This window comes from Hippopotamus amphibius, chromosome 2 (genome assembly GCF_030028045.1).
Source record: "Hippopotamus amphibius kiboko isolate mHipAmp2 chromosome 2, mHipAmp2.hap2, whole genome shotgun sequence".
Classification (NCBI taxonomy): Eukaryota; Metazoa; Chordata; class Mammalia; order Artiodactyla; family Hippopotamidae; genus Hippopotamus; species Hippopotamus amphibius.
In genome coordinates, this window is record NC_080187.1 from 229,234,981 (window position 1) to 229,260,718 (window position 25,738).

At 42.5% G+C, this 25,738-nt stretch overlaps 1 protein-coding gene across 6 annotated transcripts in view; it reads left to right on the forward strand.

Annotated features, from left to right (window-relative positions):
• The window catches only part of FRMD6 (FERM domain containing 6), a 225,931-nt gene that overhangs the window by 119,490 nt on the left and 80,703 nt on the right, over positions 1 to 25,738 (forward strand). For all 6 annotated transcript variants that reach the window (XM_057723863.1, XM_057723858.1, XM_057723864.1 and 3 more), the window contains one exon: positions 16,172 to 16,246. In XM_057723863.1, coding sequence (XP_057579846.1) covers positions 16,208 to 16,246 — 39 coding nt within the window. In that variant the 5' untranslated portion in view covers positions 16,172 to 16,207. The remainder of the gene's footprint in view (positions 1 to 16,171; positions 16,247 to 25,738) is intronic.

Consider the following 25,738-nt stretch of genomic DNA (forward strand, 5'->3'; position numbering starts at 1 on the left):
CATGTAGGAAAGCTTGTGAGCAGATAGGAGTTGGAGATGTTGGTGCTTTTACCACCTCATGTTTTCTGATGACGTTGGCAGGTTCTCTGCTTTAAAGCAATGGTTTTAATCCTTGGGTGGACACTGAGTCATCTGGGGAGTTTTAAAAAAACCCGATGCTTGGATCCACTGCCCAAGAATCTAGTATAGTTGGCCTGAGATGCAGCCTAAGAACTGGGATTTTTTAAAAGGTCCTGGGGTGATTTTAATGGGTTGCCAAGGTTGAGAACTCCTGGCTTAGACTAGAGTAAGAGGGCTGAGGAAAGCAGTGAAGAGGTCTAGAACAGCTGCTGATGTCTGGAAAGGGTAGCTGAGGAGAAGCAAAATAACTCTGAGGCATCCTTAAAGCCCAGTGAGTCTTAATATCACACACGGGTAAGAGCCCCAGTCCACAAGGGGCCGACGTCCTCCCCCAGCAGCAGTGTTCTGTCAGCCGAGGAGGCTGGTTGCAGGGCTGGTCCCGGGGTGGGCTTTACACAGGCTCCAGGGAACAGAGGCATGAGAAAGGGGTCAGGTCATTTCCTGCGGTCTCGGCTGGGCTTCGAAGAAAGCCAGGCAGGGAGCAGCCCAACCCAATTCCACCACAGGCCTATCTTTCTACGAGTGGACGTTCTTATCATCAGGAATTTAGACCAAAAAAACCAAGTAGTAAACAACCCCACTGGGAGAAGTCAGGGAACCAGACACTCCGGCACTTACATAACTAATTGTGGAATTAACTAGAGCTGAGTGTACAACGCTTAGTATAAATCTGTGTGCGGTTGCATGTCAGGAACTCATTTCATGCCTGTCCCTATTTAAAAATCACCTTTCATGCCCATGAAATAAAAGCCAGGCTGTGGGCGATGGTGGGTCTGGCTCTCCCACTTGTCATGGAAGGCTTGTCCCAGGTCACAGCAGTGCTGTATACCAGCCCTCCTTTCCCCGCCCCGGGCAGGAGAAGCATTGCTCTGGCCAAGGCAGTGACCTATTATTGACCCATTTTGCATGTACACAGTGAGTCATTGTTCTGGCAGAATTCCCCGCTCTCCACACACATTTTTACCCACCTTTGGAATGTGGGAACACTGACCCTGTATATAATAGCCTGGCAGAAAAGGGGCTCTGTCAGAGGTTTTCCTACTGAACAGCCCGGGGGGAAGCCAGGACCAGGAGAAGGGAAGGGAAGAGGGAGGGCGGAGCAGGGCATAGAGAGAGGAAGAGACGTTTCAAGAGGAACCAGAAATCATGTCACTAATGGGAACCCCGACTGGGTAAGGCTCAGTGTCAGCAAGATGTGCAACATGGCTACGCACGTTAAAGACATTGAATACGATGCACTAGAGTGCGTGTGCAAGGCCCTGGGCGAGAGACCCGACCTCCATCGAAGTGGAGGTTGTTATAATGTTATTGGCACACTCCTGGGACATCACAGGAGAGCAATAGATGGTCTTCATTGCCGCCGTTATTATTATTTTTCTATGTCTTAGGCAGTGCTGAACTTGACATTGTTACCTTTTCTAACTTATTTTTCTTCTTTAAACCTGTAAAAGGGGGATAAAATCATCTGGTCAGTAGGTACCTAGATTTAAGGGAATTAGCACACTCGTGCCCCTTAAACTAACATGAGACATGCAGTGTACAAATGCAGTACCGTGGTACTCCACTCATTCACACATAGTTATTGAGCATTTATTACATGCCTGCACTGAGCCAGGACACGCATGGTGTCTGCCCACATAGGGCTTAACGTCCGCAGGAGAAGCTAGATGTTATGTATGATAGAATAATACCGTGTCATATATATTATAATATACATGTAAAACTTTATCATTGTGGTAAGGGTTCTGAAAGAGAAGAACCAGTTGTTGTGTTTGGGCATTACAACAGGAACTGCGCTAGTCTGGGTACAGAACTTTTCTGAGGATTGGTATTTCATTAAGACCCGCCTGATAAAGAAAGCAGATGGGGATGGAGCTGGAGGGGAGGAGGAGGAAAGGTTTCAGACCTGTTTACACACCAAAAGAAGACCAAAGGCAGGTAGGACATAGGGAGCCAAGGGAAAAGTGGCAAGAGAGCTGGACCTACATTAAGGAATTTGGAACAAGAGTGCAACTTGCCCCTGCTGACTTCGCTAATAGGGCACCCTGGTTGTTGTGAGCAGAACAGATTGGAGACAGGCAAGGGTGGAAGACGGGAGACCAGGTGGGAGGCCAAGAAATGATGGTGGCCTGGGAAGACGCGAGTAGATGGCGATGAGAAGCAAGATAGGCAGAGTTGAAGTGTATTGTGGACGTGAAATTGGCAGGACATGGTGATGGATTGAACGTGAAGGGTGAGGGCTGAGAGGCGCCAAGAATGGCTCCCGGGTTTCTCGCCTGACAAGTGACCAATGGATAGAATATCGCTTCTGCAAGCTGTGACTGTGGGTGACTGTTGATTAAGTCGCACTGTTGAGCTTTGAGGTATAAGGGGGAAAAGGAGGAGGAGGAAGAGAAGAATGAGGAAGACAAGTGGGAGGGAAGGGGGAGGGAGAGAGGAAGGATGGAAAGTGGAGAGAGAAGGGAGGAAGGAAAGGAGGGAGGGACAGAGAGAGGGAAAGGAGAAGAAAAAAGAAAAAAAATAAGAGAAAACCTTGACTTTCACTTCTAATGAATCTGAGGCCAACACATAAAGAAAAAAAGGCCATTTGGAAGAGTTGTCATCAACATGACAAGAAAGATTTCTTCCCAAATAGCCCATAAAGCAAACCTCCCCGTCATCACTACCTTCCCTAACTTCTCTTAAAGCACCAGAGACAGATGGGGACTCAGAGAATATTCCAGACTCAGAGCATAAAGGTTTATAGCTAACGGACAGTTTATGACTGGGACCTAGGACACAGATCAGTCCAGATGTTTGGGGAGTTCATACTTTCCAACAGCTGGTCCCCGTACCTACCAAAATTACATCAGCCACTTTGTATACTTTTCGGAATATCTGAAATATCTCATCAGCTGGATTCCACATGTTTTCTTTAGAGATATAACATTACTCCAGGAAAACAAGTTAAAAGGTGAAAAGAAAGGTGAACTTGAGAAAAATCGCCAAGGCCTTTGCTCATGACCACTGTGTTTAATTTGCTCCAGAAAACAAACAGATATTTCCCTTGGAGTCAGTAGTGACCCCGTGCCCTTTTCACTGTCGGGGTGAGTGGGAAATAGCTGTGCGATTGGGCGGCTTCATTCACCTGTACGAGCCCCGGGTCCCTCGGTGTAAAACAAAGTGCCTGAGCTAAACGGCCCCTGTGAGGTTTCTTCCAGGTCTGTCCTTCGACTTTGACTTGCCTCCCTGGGAACGCAGTGCTTAAACCCTGTGGGAACTGGCTTGACTTGCTCTGTGGAGGTCATCCAAACCTGATTTCCACTCAGCTTGTCCTGTGACTTCTACGTTTAAGTTGGCTGGGGAACGTTTCCTCTAAAATTTACAACTGCATGAAGTAAATCCATCAAGGGCGGCTAGTTAGCATGAATACAGTCGCCAGCACTAACTTATGAAGGAAGTTCTGTGAGGATAAAGGGAAACGATTCTCCCCAGGCACAAGAAACGTTCCACTGATTTGGCCCACGGCTGGGGATCGGGTTCCAAGATGTAGGGCAGAGGGGTGATTACTAGGTCTTTTTCCCTAAGAAAGGCACGATTCCAAAGTGGAAAAGGAGAGATGAGGCCCTGTGTCCGTGTGTTTAGGATGAAGTTAGACTTCACCAGTCAGATGCGTGCCTGGGCCCATGCAGGCAGGGCTTCTGCAACCAGCCGTGGAGAGAAATCGTCTTCACATCTGGAGATGTCACCCTTCCCAGGAAGACTTGCCCACACCACCAGCCTTTCTCTGGCTGCATTTCTCCAGCCTGCTGAGCAGTAACTGTCCAGCCCCAGCAAGATCTGGCAAGACAGGGTAAGAAGCAGACCCAGGCCACTGCCACTCCTGTCAGCCTCAGCAGTTTTCCAAGGGCTCCCACTGAACGTGAGTGACCCCAGCGGCTATGGGCCAACGTCCGCAAGGCAGGTCCCAGACATACTGCTGGTTGCAAGCTGGCACCAGCCTTAGAGAGCTGGGCAGTGCACCCACACGTGTCCCCAGGTTCTGACTTTCCCAGAGACCGTTCCCCAGCAGGAAGCAGCACATTCAGGGAGAAGCAGGATCCAGGCCAGCTGACTTGCCGCTTTGCTGATAGACTCAGTCTGGCTGCAATGGGGCTTTCACACCACCCCATTCCAACGCTGTAGTATAATTACTTTAAACACAACGTGGCGTCTGACCACACCACTGTTTATGTGCCCAAATCAGCACTCAGAGGAAACTTTCTGAGGTGACCTCGACATGGCATGTGACTTTGGCAGGGAAAATAAGCCTGGTTATTTGCGCTTGACGTCTGACTCAGAGGCTCTGAAGTGGCCTGTTGGATCCAGCAGCCTGCCCACGGTGGAGCTGTGTTGTCCTTCTCACTGGTCCAGCCTGCGACCTGGCCTCACGTGGGGGCGGAGCTTTCCTGCCTCCCTTTCCTGCTTGTGCTTCTGTAATAGTGATGAAGGGACACCGTGTGACCCACTGAGGCCAAGCTCTTGCCAGATAACATTCCTTAACCCCACCAGCACATTCAGATGCAATGTTTCACCCAAAAGGCACCCAGCTGATCTTTTTAACCAGGCCTGAGTGTCCTGCGGCTCCACCCTGTAGGCTGTTCAAGAGGATGGGTGGATCTCCATGAAAGCATAACAGAGAGAACTAAGGCTGCTGGATTAGATGGTATTACTTACAGATTCTTGGATGTCTAAATGAAGAGGCCTTACACACGTCGGACAAGTTTTTTTAAAGAGTTAATTTATATGATACCAAAACAATGACTTTTAAGAAGCTGGAAAAACACAAAACAGGAACCTTTCTTGCAACTCACAATAAGTAGGTCAATGTGATTACCCCCACTTTGAGACTGGGAAACAGAGATTCTACCAGACCTACTTGGGGCAGACAGGCAGTGAAGATGCTAAAGTTAGAATTGAAAGCCCCCACCTGGGACTAGCCTGTGTGGTCACAGAGATGCCCAACATAAGCAGAGTGGCCATACACTTTGTTAGGCAAACCGGGACTGTGTTTTTCAGAATGAAAAGGAAAAATTATTAAAATTTAAACATGGACCTGTATCTTATACCACTCACAAAAATTAACTTGAAATGGATTAAAGACTTAAATGTAAGATCTGAAACCATGAAACTCCTAGAAGAAAACATAGGAACAAAGCTCCTTGACCTGTGTCTTGGTAATGATTTTTTAGATTGACACCTGAAGCACAAGCAACAAAATAAAAAATAAACTAGGGGCTACATCAAACTAAACAGCTTCCGCAAAGCCATCAACGAAGTGAAAAGGCAACCTAAAAATGGAAAAAAATACTTGCAAACCATATACCTGATATGGGGTTAATATCCAATGCATATAAAGAACTCAAAACCCCGAATAACTCAACTGAAAAATAGGGAGAGGACCTGAATAAACATTTCTCCAAAGAAGATATATGAAATGTCAACAGGTGCATGAAAAGAAGCTCAACACCACCAGTCATCAGGGAAATGCAAATTAAAACCACAATGAGCTATCACCTCACATCTGTTAGAGTGGCCATCCCCAAAAAGAGAAGACTTAACAAATGCTGGTGTGGATGTGGAAAAAAGGAAACCCTGTGCGCTGTTGGTGCACAATGTAAACTGGTGTAGCCCCTATGGAAAACAGCATGGAGGATCCTCAAAAAATTAAAAACAGACCTACTGTATATGATTCAGTAATCCCCCTTCTGGGAATGTATTTAAAGGTAACAAAAACACTAACTCAAAAAGATATCTGCACCCCCATGTTCATAGTAGCACTGTTTACAATAGCCAAGACAGAAACAACGCAAGTGTCCATAGATGGATGAATGGATATATATATATATATATAATGGAATGTTATTTGGCTATAAAAATTGAAGAAATCCTAACACTTGCAACAACATGGAAAGACCTCGAGGGCATTACGTTAAGTGAAATAAGTTAGAGAAAGACAAATACATATGATCTCACTTATATGTGGAATCTGAAAACAACAATAACAAATCAAACTCAGAAAAAGAGATCAGACTTGTGGTTACTGGGAGAGGGGGGTGGAGTTGGGGGAGGGGGAATTGGAGGAAAGTGGTCAAAAGATACAACGTTCCAGTTATAAGATGAACAAATTCTAAGAATGTAATGTAGGATGTTCACACTACTGCCTGTTATACAGAAAAGTTGCTGTAAGAAGATCCTAAGAGTTCTCATCATGAGCGGAAGTTTTTTTTCCTCTTTATTCTTTTCTTTTTATTGTAGCTAGAGGAGAAGATAGACGTTAGCTGAACCTATTGTGGTCATCATTTCACAGTTTATGTACATCAATTGTGTAAGCAGTAAGCCTTACACTTACACAGTGATGTATGTCAATTATTTCTCAATAAAACTGGAAAAAACTTAAACAAGAATACCGGGCACCTTCTGGCAGACCAGGACGTACCTCCAAGTCATTCTGCAACAGCCTTTATCAGTGTCCTGGGTCTGGTGACCCCTGAGGGCCATGAAGCATAAGCTTCGAGTCCCTCACTTGCACTGGTCCCTGTGAGTGCTGGGAGGGGCTGAGCCTGCAGAGTGTCGTAGGTGCGAAGCAAAAGCCAGATGCAGTCGGGAAGCATCGCTGCGGAAGCAAAGCTGGGAACTCCCCTAAAGAGGTTTTAGGAAAAATCCCAGATCAAGTCTTCAGTTACCTGTTGTGATTTCTTTCCTAAATAGTTATTCCTTTCTGTACTTAACTTTGCATGCGTAGTTTTTCTCTTCAAGAGTATCTCCCTTCCCACCCCCTCAGCTGCACCCAGGTTACCCAAGCCCCCAGGTTCCTGTCTGGTGCGAAGGGCACCTGCCTGGGTGGAGCCGTCGGGGGGAGAAGCAGGCATCAGCATCATCCCCCGGGTGCACACAGGCTACGTCTTACCCTCGCCACGTTTGCGCCCGTGACACGAGGGGGAATGAGCACTAAGGGCAGCTCAAGAGCAGAAAAGCAGTCTTCCAGCCGGAGCTGAGCGTCACAGACGATAGGAAAGGGGGAGCAGCCGTCCTGACTCCTGATCCTCGGTCACAGGAAGAAATACAGAAGAGAGTGGCTGCTTGCATGTTTGTGAACCTCAAGTCTTTTGATAGTAGAGTCATTTCCTGCCCTAGAGCTTCACTCAGTCAGTCCCTGACCCAGCTCACACAAGCTCTGTCCCTGGTCCAGGGTATTTGCTCCTACTCACAGCACCCTGAAGACGCATCCCACACCAAGCTTCGGGTGTCCTTCAATCTGATTCTTTCTCTGCACTGACTCATTCTGTGGCTTTGTCATTTGTCATAAGATCTTCAGTTTTCTCGGATGTGCAGTGAAAATAAATAAGGCCGGCAGCTCCTTGAGGAAAATAGCTCAGAATGTAAAATCAGTTGAGTTTTATGTGTTAAAGCAACACCTTAGGTGCATGGAATCTGAGAAGAGAATAGGTGGTTGTTAACACAGCATAAAACTGATCTTGGTGGACGTCCTGATCATACTTTAAGAAATGAGGCAAGAGACCCTTGTTTTATCACCAGCTGGCACTTTGCAGAACCTCTGCCCCAAGGAGGCAGGCATTTTGAACCAGTCTGCCATCATGCTTCCTGACTGCCAATAAAGGAAATGTCCTTTTGAATGGGCTCCTGAATTCCACAGATCCAAACACTCAAATTGATTAGAGTGTGAACACCAGAGGCTGGCTGGTGACTCTGAAAGCTATGATTCTGCAAATGCCTCTGCCCTCTTCCAGCTCTGTCATCGTTCATATTTTTGCAAAGGTCACGCACATTTTCTCATGCCTCTGGACATGCGGTTTCTCCAGTTAGAACACCTCTTTACATCTTCTCCACCTGGACCAGTCCTCCTCGTCCCACACGGTTTTCCCAGCTAACACAGTTTCCATCCAGCAAGACCTCCTGAGCATTTCTGCCCTCGGTCCATCACCATGCGCACCTAGTTCCTGACCACACTGCAGGACTCTACACTGTATTTATCACCTGTCTCCTCCACTGGACTAGGAGAAGTCTGAGTGTCAGGACTGTATTTGCTGTAGTTGTAGTAGGCGGTCAATACATGTTGAATAAATGAATGAAAGCAAGAAGATATTGTAGATCCTTAATAAGGAAGGAACTGTGGTTTAGTGGCCCTGGAAATAGATTCAAAGAATTTCCTATGAACCTTGTTTTGATGTTTCCCAGCTTAGAGACTGTAGCCTTTGTTGGGAACACCATGTGGGCAAAAAATTCACAGATTCAGATAAAAGAAAATTTCAACAGTCTGGAAGACTTGGAGTGATGTATAAAAGGATAAATTGGACTCTCATTCCTGGCTTTAATTTTGCTGGCCTCCTAAAAGCAAGATGGATTTGTGGAGGGTGAGTGTGTATGGGTATATTATCCCATGGTGGAATATATATGCTTCTCCCATTGCTCTGTCTTTTTATAACAGCCTCTGCTAGGCACTGCTTAGCCAGTGAATGTAAATAGAGTCCAAAACTGCTTCTGTCCAGCCCCCAGAGCCCAGAGGGATGTTTTTCACTTGCCCTTCTAAACTGCAGCACTGAGATAGCTAAACATCAGCACCAAATATTTTATGCTCAGCAAGTTAGCAAAATGAATTTTTAAAGTCCAAATTAGAGCCAAGGGAGCTTGGGAAAACGTGTCTGGAAGGCTAACTTGCTTTGTTAAAACTCACTAACAGAATGGCTCACCCCAATCTTGCACAAATTAAAAACTGTGTAATTATACACCTTGGAAAGTTTTCAAGCTGTCCAGGTAGCAGGAAAATGGTAAGGACAATAATTACATTGTATCTAGAAACGATGCTTGAAGACTATAAAGACAGTTAAAGCTTTTTCTCCTGTTACACTAATTTTAAAACCACGTCATTTGCTGCCCACCTCGTCTCCAGCATAATATGAGCAGTGAAATAGGTACAGGGATGCAGGCATGAAGCAGGGCAGTTTGGGGGCACTCTCATTACCAGAGTCAGTATTTGGAACACTTGGTATCATACCTCCGACAGTCTGCATATTTCGAATGGGATGAATTCGTCTGTGTGTTGGGAGAGGTGGTGATATATTTCTTCCCATTTAGCAGAAACTAATTCAGAAGAGGTTCAATAATTTCTACTATTGCATTTTCAGAGAAGAAATGACTGAAACTGAAAACAGAACCCAGAAATTCTGCTTTCTAAACCTATATTTGTTACAGGAAGAAGTTACTGAATTAGGTAGAACATGAATCAGGCCTCGGGAAATCCCAGGAGCTAGAGTCAAGAGCTTTGAGAGGACTCAGCTAGGATTTTGGTTTGAGCAGATGCATTGGGAATGCACAGAAGGACGCAGTAATTCCCACAGAGAACCAGCTGAACACCAGCAGACGGCCTCGGACACCAGAAAGGACTGCGGAGAGCCCGACATAGCTGGACAAGCAACCCCAAAAGTTTGGACAACCATGAGGAAACAAAGAAACACCATGCAGGCAAAGGAGCAGGAAAAAAACCCACAAGACCAAATAAATGAGGAGGAAATAGGAAAAATGCCTGAAAAAGAATTTAGAGTAATGATAGTAAAAATGATACAAAATCTCAATAACAAAATAGAGAAAGTACAAGAAACAGTTCATAAAAACTCAGAAAAACAAACAGCAATGGATAACAAAATAACTGAAATTAAAAATACTCTAGATGCTATAACCAGCAGAATGACTGAGGCAGAAGAACAAAATAACTGAGCTGGAAGATAGAATGGGGGAAATAAATGCCACAGAGCAGGAAAAAGAAAAAAGAATAAAAAGATTAGAAGACAGTCTCAGAGACCTCAGTGATAACATTAAGCGTACCAACATTCGAATTATAGGCATCCCAGAAGAAGAAGAAAACAAGAAAGGGTCTGAGAAAATATTTGAAGAGGTTATAGTGGAAAACTTCCCCAACATGGGAAAGGAAATAATGAACCAAGTCCAAGAAGCACAGAGAGTCCCATACAGAATAAACCCAAGGAGAAATACACCAAGACACATATTAATCAAACTAACGTCAATTAAACACAAAGAAAAAATATTAAAAGCAGCAAGAGAAAAGCAACAAACAACATATAAGGGAAAACCCATAAGGATAACAGCTGACCTTTCTACAGAAACTCTGCAGGCCAGAAGGGAATGGCAGGATATCCTGAAAGTCCTGAAAGAGAGAAACCTACAGCCAAGAATACTCTACCCAGCAAGAATCTCATTCAGATTTGAGGGAGAAATCAAAATCTTTCCAGACAAGCAAAAGTGAAGAGAATTCAGCACCACCAAACCAGCCTGACAACAAGTGCTAAAGGAACTTCTCTAAGTAGGACACACAAGAAAAGGAAAACACCTACAAATACAAACCCAAAACAATTAAGAAAATGGTAATTGGAACACACATGTCAATAATCACTTTAAATGTAAATGGATTAAATGCTCCAACCAAAAGACACAGACTGGCTGAATGGATACAAAAACAAGACCCTTCTATATGCTGCCTACAAGAAACCCACTTCAGACCAAGGGATACATATAGACTGAAAGTGAAGGGATGGAAAAAGATATTCCATGCAAATGGAAGTCAAAAGAAAGCTGGAGTAGCAATACTCATATCAGACAAATTAGACTTGAAAGTAAAGACTATCAAAAGAGACAAGGAAGGACACTACATAATGATCAAGGGATCCATTCAAGAAGAACATACCACAATGGTAAATATCTATGCCCCCAATATAGGAGCACCTCAATACATAAGGCAAATGCTAACAGCTATAAAAGGGGACATCGACAGTAACACAATAATAGTGGGAGACTTGAACACCCCCCTTACATCAATGGACAGATCATCCAAACAGAAAATAAATAAAGACACACAAGCTTTAAATGACACATTAGACCATCTCGACTTAATTGATATTTATAGGACATTCCATCCAAAAACGACAGACTGCACTTTCTTCTCAAGTGCACACGGAACATTTTCCAGGATAGATCACATCTTGGGTCACAAATCAAACCTCGGCAAATTCAAGAAAATTGAAATCATATCAAGCATCTTCTCAGACCACAATGCCATGAGACTAGATATCAATTACAGGAAAAAAAACTGCAAAAAATACAAACACATGGAGGCTAAACAATTCACTCTTAAACAACCAAGGAATCACTAAAGAAATCAAAGAGGAAATCAAAAAATATCTAGAAACAAATGACAACAAAAACACAACAACCCAAAACCTATGGGACGCAGCAAAAGCAGTTCTAAGAGGGAAGTTTATAGCAATACAGTCCTACCTTAAGAAACAAGAAAATTATCGAATAAACAACCTAACCTTACACCTCAAACAACTAGAGAAAGAAGAACAAAGAAACCCCAAAGTGAGCAGAAGGAAAGAAATCATAAAGATCAGAGCAGAAATAAATGAAAAAGAAAGGAAAGAAACCATAAGAAAAATAAATAAAATTAAAAGCTGGTTCTTTGAGAAGATTAACAAAATGGATAAACCATTAGCCAGACTCATCAAGAAAAAAAGGGAGAAGATGCAAATCAACAGAATTAGAAATGAAAAAGGAGAAGTAACAATGGACACCTCAGAAATACAAAAGATCATGAGAGACTACTACAAGCAACTCTATGCCAATCAATTGGATAACCTGGAAGAAATGGATACATTCTTAGAAAAATACAATCTTCCAAGACTGAACCAGGAAGAAATAGAAACCATGAACAGACCAATCACAAGTACAGAAATTGAGGCAGTGATTAAAAATCTCCCAACACACAAAAGCCCAGGACCAGATGGGTTCACGGGCGAATTCTATCAAACATTTCGAGAAGAGTTAACACCTATCCTTCTCAAACTCTTCCAAAATATTGCAGAAGGAGGAACACTCCCAAACTCATTCTACGAGGCTACCATCACCCTGATACCAAAACCAGGCAAAGATGTCACAAAAAAAGAAAATTACAGACCAATATCACTGATGAATATAGATGCAAAAATCCTCAACAAAATACTAGCTAACAGAATCCAACAGAACATTAAAAAAATCATACACCATGATCAAGTGGGGTTTATCCCTGGGATGCAAGGATTCTTCAATATACGCAAATCAATCAACGTGATACATCATATCAACAACTTGAAGGATAAAAACCATATGATCATTTCAATAGATGCAGAAAAAGCTTTTGACAAAGTGCAACATCCATTTATGATAAAAGCTCTCCAGAAAATGGGCATAGAAGGAAATTACCTCAACATAATAAAAGCCATATATGAAAAACCAAAAGCCAACATCGTTCTCAATGGGGAAAAACTGGAAGAATTCCCTCTAAGAACAGGAACACGACAAGGGTGTCCACTCTCACCACTATTATTCAACATAGTTTTGGAAGTTTTAGCCACAGCAATCAGAGAAGAAAAAGAAATAAAAGGAATACAAATTGGAAAAGAAGAAGTAAAATTGTCACTCTTTGCAGATGACATGATACTATATATAGAAAACCCTAAAGACTCTACCAGAAAACTGCTAGCACTAATTGAAGAGTTTAGTAAAGTAGCAGGATACAAAATTAATGCACAGAAATCTCTTGCATTCCTATACACGAACAACAGAAGAGCAGAAGGAGAAATTAAGGAAACTCTCCCATTCACCATTGCAACAAAAAGAATAAAATACCTAGGAATAAACCTGCCTAAGGAGGCAAAAGATCTGTATGCAGAAAACTTTAAGACACTGATGAAAGAAATCAAAGACCACACAAACAGATGGAGGGACATACCATGTTCCTGGATTGGAAGAATCAACATCATGAAAATGTCTGTACTACCCAAAGCAATTTACAGATTGAATGCAATCCCGATCAAATTACCAATGGCATTTTTCACAGACCTAGAGCAAGAAATCTTACGATTTGTATGGAAACGCAAAAGTCCCCCGTATAGCCAATGCAATCTTGAGAAGGAAAAATGGAGTTGGTGGAATCAGCCTTCCTGACTTCAAACTATACTACAAGGCCATAGTGATCAAGACAGTATGGTACTGGCACAAAAATAGAAAGGAAGATCAATGGAATAGAATAGAGAACTCAGAAGTAAGCCCAAACACATATGGGCACCTTATCTTTGACAAAGGAGGCACGAGTATACAATGAAAAAAAGACAGCCTCTTCAATAAGTGGTGTTGGGAAAATTGGACAGCAACATGTCAAAGAATGAAATTAGAACACTTCCTAACACCATACACAAAAAGAAACTCCAAATGGATTAAAGACCTACATGTAAGGCCAGACACTATAAAACTCCTAGAGGAAAACATTGGCAGAACACTCTATGACATCCATCAAAGCAAGATCCTTTTTGACCCACCTCCTAGAATCATGGAAATAAAATCAAGAATAAACAAATGGGACCTCATGAAACTTAAAAGCTTTTGCACAGTGAAAGAAACCATAAACAAGACTAAAAGGCAACCCTCAGAATGGGAGAAAATAATTGCCTATGAAACAACGGACAAAGGATTAACCTCCAAAATATACAAGCAGCTCATGCAGCTTCATACCAAAAAAGCAAATAACCCAATCCACAAATGGGCAGAAGACCTAAATAGACATTTCTCCAAAGAAGACATACAGATGGCCAACAAACACATGAAAAGATGCTCAACATCACTCATCATCAGAGAAATGCAAGTCAAAGCCACAATGAGGTATCACCTCACACCAGTCAGAATGGCCATCATCACAAAATCTGGAAACCACAAATGTTGGAGAGGCTGTGGAGAAAAGGGAACTCTCCTGCATTGTTGGTGGGACTGTAAGTTGGTACAGCCACTATGGAAAACAATTTGGAGGTTCCTTAAAAAACTACAAATAGAACTACCATATGATCCAGTCATCCCACTCCTGGGCATATACCCAAAGAAAACCATAATCCCAAAAGAAACTTGTACCATAATATTTATTGCAGCACTATTTACAATAGCCAGGACATGGAAGCAACCTAAATGCCCATCAACAAATGAATGGAGAAAGAAGATGTGGCATATATATATACAATGGAATATTACTCAGCTATAAAAAGGGATGAGATGGAGCTATATGTAATGAGGTAGATAGACCTACAGTCTGTCATACAGAGTGAAGTAAGTCAGAAAGAGAAGGACAAATATTGTATGCTAACTCACATATATGGAATCTAAAAATGGTACTGATGAACTCAGTGAGAAGAACAAGGATGTAGATACAGAGAATGGACTGGAGAACTCGAGGTATGGGAGGGGGCGGGGGGTGAAGGGGAAACTGAGACGAAGCGAGAGAGTAGCACAGACATATATATACTACCAACTGTAAAATAGTCAGTGGGAAGTTGTTGTATAACAAAGGGAGTCCAACCAGAGGATGGAAGATGCCTTAGAGGACTGGGGCAGGGAGGGTGGGGGGGACTCGAGGAGGGGGGAGTCAAGGAAGGGAGGGAATACGGGGATATGTGTATAAAAACAGATGATTGAACCTGGTGTAACCCCCCCCCAAAAAAAAATTTAAAAATAAAAAAAAAAAATAATAAACCTATATTTGTTCCATGACCTTTCGGGACTCCCCTTACTTTTTTTTTTCCCTGAGTGTTGGCAAAGAATAGATATATTTCTACCCATGACAGGAAACAGTGCCTGCATAACTATTCCCTGGCCCTGGACTGGAACATGAGTTCTCTAGTGTAACGAGCTACCAGAGGCCAAGTCACCGTAGCATCTGAGTCTCTTTGTTCCCTAGCACACACCTCATCACCGCGGCCAGGTGGGTGTCCTCGCCGTTCTGGGATTTATCGTGCCCATTCCTCGTGCCAGGGATGCCTCTCCCTGTCTCCTCTGCTCATCCAGACTGTGTCTTCTGTCAGGTTCACTGAGGCCTCCCTTCATGTGCGGAGGCTCCGCCCGTCCCCATCAGCTCACAGAGGGGCCCTTCTCTGAATCCCTCTAGCACGTGCGGTCTGAATCACTCTTCTTAGAACTTCATCCTCTTCTCCTCTCTTGACTGAATTGTGAGCTACTGGAGAACAAGGTCCACGTCTCACTTTGGGGGAGTGTCATTTCCTACACTTGTTAGGCATTAAGTAGGCAATTTATGCATGGTTGTTCAAGCAGCCCCCCAATCATCTAATCCTCAGTGGTACTCCAAGGCTGGATGAAGAGCGAGAAAGCGTGATGCAAAGCACATGAATTTCGAGTCCAACAGAATTTTTTTAACCTCCCTCAGTCCTAGTTTTCTCTTTTTATCCCCTGTAAATAGGTACAAGAAGACCTAACTTGCCAAGCTGTCCAGATTAGAAATAACGTGAAATGCCAAGTACGATGCCTTCTGTATAGTAGGCTGTCAATCAATGGAAGCTGTTACTGGTTACGTACCAAGACCCGGAAAATAATGATTCTGTCTTGAATTCGTTTGCCAAACAGATGGAAGAGTTTTGAGGTTTCTCTTATCGAGGGAAAATAAAAATTATTGAGTAATATTGTTTGAACTCATGATCAGAGACGTCTGTAGGGAAGATGGGAAAGGTTGCATCATGTTACAGGCTGTGTGGATATTTTTTTTACTCAGCAACATTAGGCTCAGCACTGGGATTTCTGCAGGGAGTATGGTGGCAGTCAGTGCTTCACAGTGAAAGGTTTTGAAGCATGTTCCTCTGCCGATCATTCGCTCTGTTCTCAGGATTTGTCAGGCTTCTCTCTACTCTTGCCTGACATCAGATTAAGACAATAAACAATTCTGAAACGCACCAAAGGGGGATTTTAAAGGAATTTGATATACAGTGATTTATCCTTAGTCAAATGACTAGTTTTAGTTACTTAAAATATATGCATCTATCCACCATGTGGTAATGTTCTTGATCCATAATCTCCTGTCTTCTCAGTGGAATGGATGCCAGAATCTTTGCATTGAATGTAAACCAAAGTTGCTGCTTAATTAGCTCTAATGACCTGGTAACCTGAACACAAATGGTCTTTTTATTTTCAGCCACTCCAGTGATTTCCAGCAAATGAAGTGTCTGAAATGTTCTGTCTGTCTGGAGAACCTATAGCTGAAAGTCAGGTGAGTACCCTAAAAGAAGAGAGTCCTATTCAAGAGAGTCTTATAACCTGGTGAACAGTTTATAAAACACTGAATAGGAGGCCCACATGGCTCGAGGACAGAAATCTACAAAGAACCGACTTGTTGCCTATTTTTCAACGAGTCATATGCCGTTGTCCCCTTGTGGCTTCTCCCTTGTCCCCTTGTGGCTTCTCCATTTGTAAAAATGAGGGTGACAGTTTTTACAAGATATTATCATGAAGTCTATTTAGATGTATAGTGTAGTGACTGAGGACACTGGCTTTGGAGTCGGAAAGACCTGGACTTGAATCCTGGCTGTCTACTTATCAGTGGCCACTTTGAGCAGAGAACCTCTTTGTGTCTTACTTTCCTCATTTGTAAAATTAGGGTAATTATTGTCCCTATCTCATAGGGTCATTATGAAGATTAAATAAGATGCCTGGAACATCACGATAACTTAATAATTATTAGCTATTATTTGTAGAGTACTCTAAGCTTCTTATGGGGAAAAAAAACCCATATAATTCAAAATCCAGACTATTCAATTGGCAGATAGGCTTGGGAGGGCATTTTCAGTTTTAAGTAGATTTAAACAGGCTTCTACTTTCAATAAGTACTGTATACCAAATTATCTCATATTTTCTGTGTGAAATTCACAGAATTTCTGATTATTTTTGTATGCCTGTAGAATTACAACCATCAAGTTTAGGAGTGCATCACATACATTTGCATAACATTTCTCCCTCTCTTGTCATAATTTTCTGGTGAAATACTGGAACTGGATGAAAGAAAAGGGAGAATTATTAAATTATCAAGTCCTCAACTAATCAAACTTCACTATTCTTTGAGATTCTCACCCATGTTCATTTTCTTCAATAACGTAACTTGCAAATTAATAATCTTAGCTTCTTAGGTATATGTTTGTGAATGAGACCTAGAAAGAAGTTGTGTAAGTAACTGAAAATAATGATTGGAAGATAGGGTTTTCATTGGTTTGAACTGTTACATCCAGGGGTTAAGACACTTCAGAAGCTCTAGCCAGATAGGACACCCTGGTGCACAGATGACTGAGGCACTGATAGGTGGAGAAGCACAGCTCAGAGGAAGCTGGAGATTAGAAAAAGCTGGAGTGGGAGAGGGCGGGGCAAAGAGCGACCGCTGACCAAGGCAGGAGGTGGCAGGATGGGCACGTTGGGTGCTGGTTTGCACAGGATCAGGCCGTGCACGTGTGTCCTGCCGCCTCCATTCCTGACATGGATGTACAGAAGTAGCTCCAGTCTGCTCGTCTGCCCTCTGTGCCCTCTCTCCTGTGGCTGGCATCACCCGGTGCTGCTTCCCTCCTCTGTTCACGGCGTACCCAGTTGGAGAGTTGGAGCACTGGGGTTGTTTGCTATTAGAATCAGAGAATAACGAATATTTGAGCTGAAAGGCAGATGTGTTCCTATTTCCAGGAATACACCCTGATTACCATGTTCTCCACAACCTCCGAATGCTACTTTTGATAAAGAGATTGTTTCGTGAATTACATAACAATAAGCATTCTTTTTAAACAGCTTGATTGAAGTATAATTGATATCATCTATTGTAAATGTACAATGTAATGACTTTTTAATAAATTCACAGAGGTGTGTAATCACTACCACAATCTGGTTTGAGAACATTTCCCACATCCCTAAACGATCTCTTATACTTCTTTTCAATTCATCCTCATTCCCACCCCTAACACTAGGTGACCACCAAATCTGTCTCCATAGATTTCCCTTTTCTAGACACGTGCACAAAGTCATCCAGTATGTCCTTTGCCCCTGGCTTCTTTCACTTAGCGTAATGTTTTTGAGCGTCATCCTTGTTTGCAGCATGTGTCAGGAGTTCGTTCCTTTTTAGTGCTGAATAGTATTCCACTGTCCGTGCCCAGCTGATAGACATTGGAATTGTTTCCAGTTCTTTGCTATTATAAATAATGCTGCTGTGAACATTCATATATATGTCTTTGTGTAAATGTATGTTTTCATTTCTCTTGGGTAGATTCCTAAGAGCAAACTTACTGGGTGAGACGGTAGGTTTAACTTCTTAAGAAATTGCCAAATAATTTTTAAAAGTGAAAAGCATATTTTACATTCCCACCAGCAATGTAAGAGAGTTCCAGTTTCTCCACAGCCTTGTCAACACTTACTATTTTCTGTCTTTTTAATTGTACCTATTCAGTAGGATCATAAGTGTCCTAAAATTGCCAGAGGTCATTTATCAACTTGAAACAGGCCCTTTGATGTCTGTACAAGTGTAAAAGGAAATGCTTATTTGCTATTTCTTGTTTTGGCCAAACAAGTAGAATAAATTAACACACACACACACCACACACACACACCTAGCACTTGATGTGGGCAGGGGTGGAGGTTCAGCACTGACTGTCTTTTCCCTCTGGCTAACGGGTCAGCTGCTTCTCCTATACAACGCCTCCTCTGCTCCAGCAAATTGAAGCAGATCCCTTTAGGATAAGCCTCTCATAGCCCTTGGTGTTATTTCAAAGAAAACAAGCAAACAGTCAAATTCAGGGAAGTCATTTATTCTTGAGTTTCTTCCCTAAATGATGGGATTGGGTGATAAAGAATGCAAGCAGAGGAGAAGACTAGAAAGCAGAAAACCCAACATTTGTCCGCTGCCCACACACTGGATATGAGATAAGCATTTTCATATTTTCAGATCATGAAATTTTCATAATCTTTGGTATAATTTTATAATCACCATTTCACAAGTGAATAAGTGAAAGTTCAAAGAAGTCAGGTAAATTGTATAAGGTCACACAGTGAGTAAAGCTGGCATTCAAGCCCAGGTCACCTAGTTCTGAGCCAATTTTATTTCACTTTGCCAACTGAGAAGAAATAAATAGGAAAATTCTAAGAAACGGAGAAAAAAGGTCATGTAAATGTTTACTAGTGAGAAAATATAACAGTGAGATTTACAATGGTCTGAATTATACAGCCAACAATTAACTTGTGGTACAGGGCTTCTGTCACTGCCAAACTTTGCTGCCTGTGCATACACAACGTTCAAACCGTAGGGACTAGGAATCAAAGTCGAAGCTTCAGGAAGGATGAAAAGGAGTGGTAGTCCTGCTTATTTGGTTTTCTCCCAGCTGAGAAAAGAGTGTTCCTTCTGAGCACTTGCCCAGATAGAGCAGAGAAAATCCACAGAGACATTTTTACCACCCAGGGTGAGAAACTGAGACGTTCCAGAATTAAACTGGTACATTTTTTGAGTAATAGTTCTGCTTCCCTTGGGTAAGCAGAATCGTTGCTGATGTCATCACCGCCCACCACCACCTGGCATCCCTGCGTGGTGGCGGTCATAGCAGTAGAGAAGCGGGGTGGAGCGTTAGGAAGAGATTACTTGGAGGAGCTGTCTCAAAGAAACACGCTTACAGATTCCACGGTCGAGGCCTCCTTAATCTCTGTCTGTAGGCATATTTTATCTATGTGTCTCTTGCTCCGTATTTTTCCATAAATGCTTTATGGTCATCATGAAAGAAAAAGTGATAACATCTTTAGGATGCCTGGTTTCAAGGGCATTGGCACCACCTCCCTTTAGTTGTTCTGTTCTGTAGAGCATCAAGTTAGGGGTTGTTCTTGCTTAGGCTGGGAATGCGGTAAGAGGGACAGGGGATGAGAGGTGAGAATATGAGTAATGTTCTGTGAAATTACTTTTTCTCCAACAGCCAACACAAACTCTAGTACTTGGGGATTACTTGGATTTTTGCCAATTACGTCTTCAAATTTTAGGGCTTTAAATTAAATCCTGACTCTGGCAGTAACTTGTTACTCAGCTTACGTGTTTAGTAGCTCTTATCTCTGAATGGGAATAAAGATACCAGTTTACACCACAGGATCTCAGAGTGAGGGGAAGAACTAGCAAAAGTGATTACAAGGTGCTTTGCCAGAGCAAATGTTTACTGGTTGTACCTAATAAAAGCAGTAATAATAGTACAATAGATCAATGCACTTCTCAAACTACGTTCCAGAACATGGTAACAGGTGAACTGTGGTGGAGGGAAAAAACCCAACTCCATAGTCAAATACATTTGGGAAACGTGGAGTGAAATACGTGCAACACCAAGAAGACTTTAATACATTAGATGTGCGTTATCAGCCTTTAACAGAGGGATGCTGTAAGGGGATTTTCTGAGCTGCTTGAAAAGAAAATCTTTCAATCATGGGAACATTTTGTAAAACATTTGAGGGAAAGATGACACAGAAAATTTGCAGTTGCTTTAGGAGCATAGGGTCTTCCCCAAAGTTCACATATCCAGACAACTCTTCTCATTCTACCCATCTTCTGTCTAAAGCCTCCAACAAGGACCCAGATTGGTAAACCCATAGAGCATAGAAAGATGTTGAAAGAGGAATGATATCTGTGACCCTTTCTAAATCTGGATTGTATTCTAAAAGCCTAGAGAACCAGCCTGATTGAAGCACTGATTCATGGTGGTTTCACATGAAAGGGGAGTTCTTCATTAAAAAACAAAGCTAGGAAACAAACAAAAACTAACTTGTGTAATAACTACATGCAGTTCAAACATGGAACTTGTTTGAACCTGGATTCTAACAAACCAACTATAAGAAGATATTTTGGGGATAAGTGGAAAGTTTGAAGGCTAAGAAATTATTCTTAGTTGTGTAACCAGATAATGGTACCTGGTTATCTAATGACATCTACTCATGTTTAGTGTGAAATATCATGATGTTTAGGATTTGCTTTAAAATAATTCAGGGAATTCCCTGGCTGTCTGGTGGTGAGGACTGTGTGCTTTCACTGCTGAGGGCATGGGTTCAATCCCTGGTCAGGGAATGAAGATCCTACAAGCCTTGTGGCTGAGCCAAAAAACAAACTAATTTTCCTAAAAAATAGAGGAAGCAAACATGGCAAAATATTAATAACTGTTCAATCTAAGTAATGGGATATATGGGGATTTTTTTTTTACAATATTTTTCTGTCAGTTTGAATTTTTTCATGATGAATAGTTTTTTGTTTTGGTTTGGATTTAATGCAGATTTATCAGCCCTAGATCTACTAAATCAAACTCTCTGGAGATTGGGCCTGAAAGTCTGCTATTGTTTCCCTCCTCCTCTCTCTCACTCTCTCTCTCTCCCTTTTTTTTAAATCATACGTAGTATCGGGGTTTCTTAGTTAGGAGAGCTGAAATGCTAGCTTCCTCTGGACTGATATAGCCTTTGCACGTAGCCCTGTCCGTCATAGCCAGGTACTTGGCAGTGATGTAGGTGCGTGAGGCAGGTAGTTTTAATACAGGAGAAAGCCTGTCACCCAAGTATGCAGGTTGAGTCTACAGGTGCAAACTGAAAGCTCAGTCATCTCATTAAACAAGCAGGTTTACCATGACTTGCTTTTACTGATTAGTTTTGATGTTTACTGTTTGTAACATGAACACAGGTGCACATCTTTGAATTAAAAATGAAAAAGTGAATAATTATTTTCCGTAACTAGAAGGTAACCATAAAATTATAATAAAAAAGTATCATCATATTTTACAAATAAAATATTTTGAAGCAAATAATGTAACAACCCTAATCAATTCCTAATGTGGAGGCCTAAAAATAATCTCCGTAGAGAGAAAGGCCACTGAGTGAAGAGCATTATAAAGCTGTGTATTACACCTCACATGCTAAATGACTGTCACCCTTCAAAAGTTGATACATCTTTTAGAAGCATACAGTGATGAACGCAGAAAGTCAGTCCCTGCAGAATCCGTGCTATTAATCCACGTTACTTGTACCTTCAAAAAACCGTATCATCGTGCTTCCTAAGTGGTATGGCAGAAGGTTTCCAGAACAGGCCCGAGTGTCCCGCTGTGGTACACGTGGTCTGCAGAAAGCGGATCCCCAGCACAAGTCGCCACGTCCTAAACCATCAGATCCTTGAAATATGGGTTTGTGAGCTGTTTTCATTTTTCTAGAATACGTTGAAATGGACTCATAACAGTTTTTTCAAATGCTTGTCTGTTACCACCTAAAATCATGTGGCATACCCCAAATAGTACCCTTCATACATCTTGGGAAACCTAGTGTAAGAGCAGCAAGATTGTATCAGATCCTTTGCTAATAGTAAAGAAAGGGAAAAAGGATTCCTAAAAGGGAAGAAGCATGTTGTGATTATATCTGTGTGACCTGTACCTAGCACAGCGCCTAAAACACAGCAGGTGTGCAACACACGTCTGCTTGAGTAAATGAGTAAGTGCTTGTCCTGTCTCTGAATTATCTCTAGCCCCTACTCTCAAAACCAATTATTTGTCAGGATAAAGGCTTTCATCACACTCTTAGCCCATGGAAATTAAATTGTTGGGCCTGGCCCCTTTGTAGGAAATGTAAAACTCATGAAATTCAAGCACTCTTGGGACATCCGAACACATTTTCATTTACCAATGTATATAATAGAGGTAAAATAAATTTAGATAAATTTATTCAAGTACATGGATATTAGCTTTTGACATTTCCTAAAACACTGAAAAGGAGATGGAAAATTCTCTGTCATGGACCTGCAGGCAGCTTAGTCTAACTGAAAGAATGCAGACACAACACCTGGGCTCAAATCCTGGCTAAGCTACTAGTTAGCAATGTATAACCTGGTAAAGTCAGGAAATCTCTCTGAGCTTCAGTATTCTCATTTATAAAATGAAAAGGTGAGATTAAACTATGTGTATGTTTCCTTCCAGCTCTAAAATTGTTTTCCGATTCTTCTTCTCTCAGAGACTCCTGAGCAGGGCTTGTAAGAAGCTTCAGGTCTCTTCCAGTACTGAGGAGACAGAGTTCCGCACAGTCCAGTTTGTGGACCCAGAGCTATTCTCAGTTACACGCGTGTAGGTACTAGCAAACCAAATCATTGGCTTATAAGTAAAGGCTCTTGATTTTTCAATTTTTAAACAAATATATTTAGAAAACAATTTAAAATGCTCGTTTCCTTTAATAGGTTAAGTAAATTTTATCACAAGGCAGTACATTTAGCTGCTAAGAACTAGTCTCTGCAATCAGGTTGGCCCTGAATCCGCGTTTTAGAACTTAGACAAGGATAAAGGTGCTCACCAATCTTGTTGTGGTAGTCATTTTGCAATATATATGTGTATCAAATCATCATGCTCTTAAACTTACACCATGTTATATGTCAATTATATCTCAAAGCTGAGGAGAAAGGTCTGAGGACAAGAAACTTCTCCATGACTCAATTATCTCATCTTTTTAAAGAGATAACAAAAAGAAAAAGAAAAATGCTATCTACTTCACAGGTCTGTGGGAGGCATAAGAATTAAATGAAAAACAATACTTGCAAATCACTTAGGAGAGTGACTGACAGGTAGTAATCACTCAATAGAGCAGCTACAATTGGTCTTTCCCAAATATCCTTTACCTCGGAAACAGCTTTTTTTCCTTCTACTTAAGAACACAATGAAAGAGTTTATTTGGTGTGTGCCTACCCTTTAGCTTGGAGCTATTTATGTTTACATCTGCAGAGTAAGTGAGCAGGGCAGGGAGGGATCATTGTCTGTTTGCTCCTGGTCACTCCTATCCTAGAGCTCTGTTCCACTCTGCAACCAATCAGATTGCTTCAGTCAAATCACCAAATTTGCCTAAAGTTGACTATCTGTCTGGCTGCATGCTGTCGGCCGTTCTGGGCAGCTGTATAGAAGTTGCCATGTGAAATGCTGCCTTGTGTTGAAAATGATGGTTCAGGAAGTCCCTGTCCGGTTTTTGCAAGGCCCATGAGATAATGCCTGTGATTTAAATGCTGCAAAATGCTGTTCAAATGCCATTTATTATGCTTAAGTAAAGTCCAATTTGAAGATAAAATCTAAAGGGAAAAGGCTAGAATGTGGGATGTGACCTCTGGAAGTTATCTCATTGTTACAAGGCACAGTGCTCCTATCTCTTGGGCCCTGGAGTGGTTGCTTCTCTGTCCTGATTTGGCACAATGAGGGGATGACCTGAGGGGATGACCTGAGGGGAAGGAGGAGGGACCTGGTTCCGCCAGAGGGCTGGGCACCAAAAGATGGAGGCAACCATAGGGAAGAAACGGCCAGATTCATTTTGAACTCTTTCCTCACAATCATAAACATTTTAAGTAAACAGTAACTGTGTTTTACATTAAAAAAAATAAATGTTTGTTTTTCTTTAACTGACAGGAAATTTGTATGAATATGACTCCTATTTAAGGGAGAGAATAAACATTTGAATTAACAACCATGAAATCAAAATCCTTTAAAAACTGGTTTTACTCTATAACGGATGTGTCCCCATTTAGTACGTAAATGAATGATGGTAAATGTATGTGTCATTCCTTTATTTTAGCAACACATTTTTGCAATTTTCTTTTCTTTTTGGAAGCATAATACATAAGAGTGATACCACTGTCTGGAAGTAGTTGCTGGGGGAAAAAACTGACATCAAGCAAATGGCATGTAACCAGCCGGAACAGTACCACTAGCAACAACGTGCCCTACCCCACACACGTGCAATGCCCTGTATCCAAAAACGAGCTGGAGGATGGAGAACACGGAGAAGGTCTTTTGTCCTGGTTAATTAGCATATGTCACAAAGCTAAAGGGACTCGAGTTCCAAGCAGGAATTACAAATAACGGGGGCAATCTCCAAAACTGAGGATAAGGATTTTCAGAAGACAAGCTGATATCTGTATAGCTTCAGGAAGGTGAGGCATAAATCCATCTAAAACCCTTTTAAAAAACCATTCCAATTCAACTCATCTCAAAGGGGTTCTAATGCCTGGCTTTTCCTGAAAGTCTAGGACTTTTAGTTCTCCAAGCTGCGAAGAGGGAACTCTTTCATGTAGGAAATGGAAGGTGGGCCACTTCTTCGCGCGGGTGTGAGCGAGAGGGGATGGCGTGGTGCGCGGCGCCCGTGCCCCAGCCCCGCGGAAGCAGCGCTCGCTCCCCGCGCCCCGCGCCCCCGGGCAGCCTCCCGCCGCGGGCGGTGCTGCATCGTTCGCCTTCTCCTGGAGACGCAGAGCTGGGCTGCCGCGCCCTGTGGGAGCCACCGCGGACCTGGGAGGCTCCTGTCGCGTGCTGCACCTTGCAGCGCGGCGCTAGCAGGGATACGCAAAGCCCGAGGGGCCGAAGGCAGAGGGGATGCCAGGCACGGCTGTTCGTTCCCCGGGACCTGTCCAGCTCTCTCTGTTACGCTGGGTGTGTGGCTCAGAGGAAGTCACTGGAACCTGGAAAGGGGAAAGCTAGGCTGCAGAGAGAACGCAGGGGCGGTAGCAGCTCACCCGAGGGCCTTGTCGTCCTTCCTTCAGTTTGGCAGTGTGAAACGCGGGCGGACGTAAGCTCTTGGGATGCAAGGGGTACCATCAAGCACTGCCCTATTGACCCCTTCTTGCCAAACGAAGTATAATTCATTTAATTCTTTATAATTACTTTAAATAGATCTAGCCCCTGGAAACAGGGCTGAGAATTTTGTCCCCGGCCCTTCCTGTGCC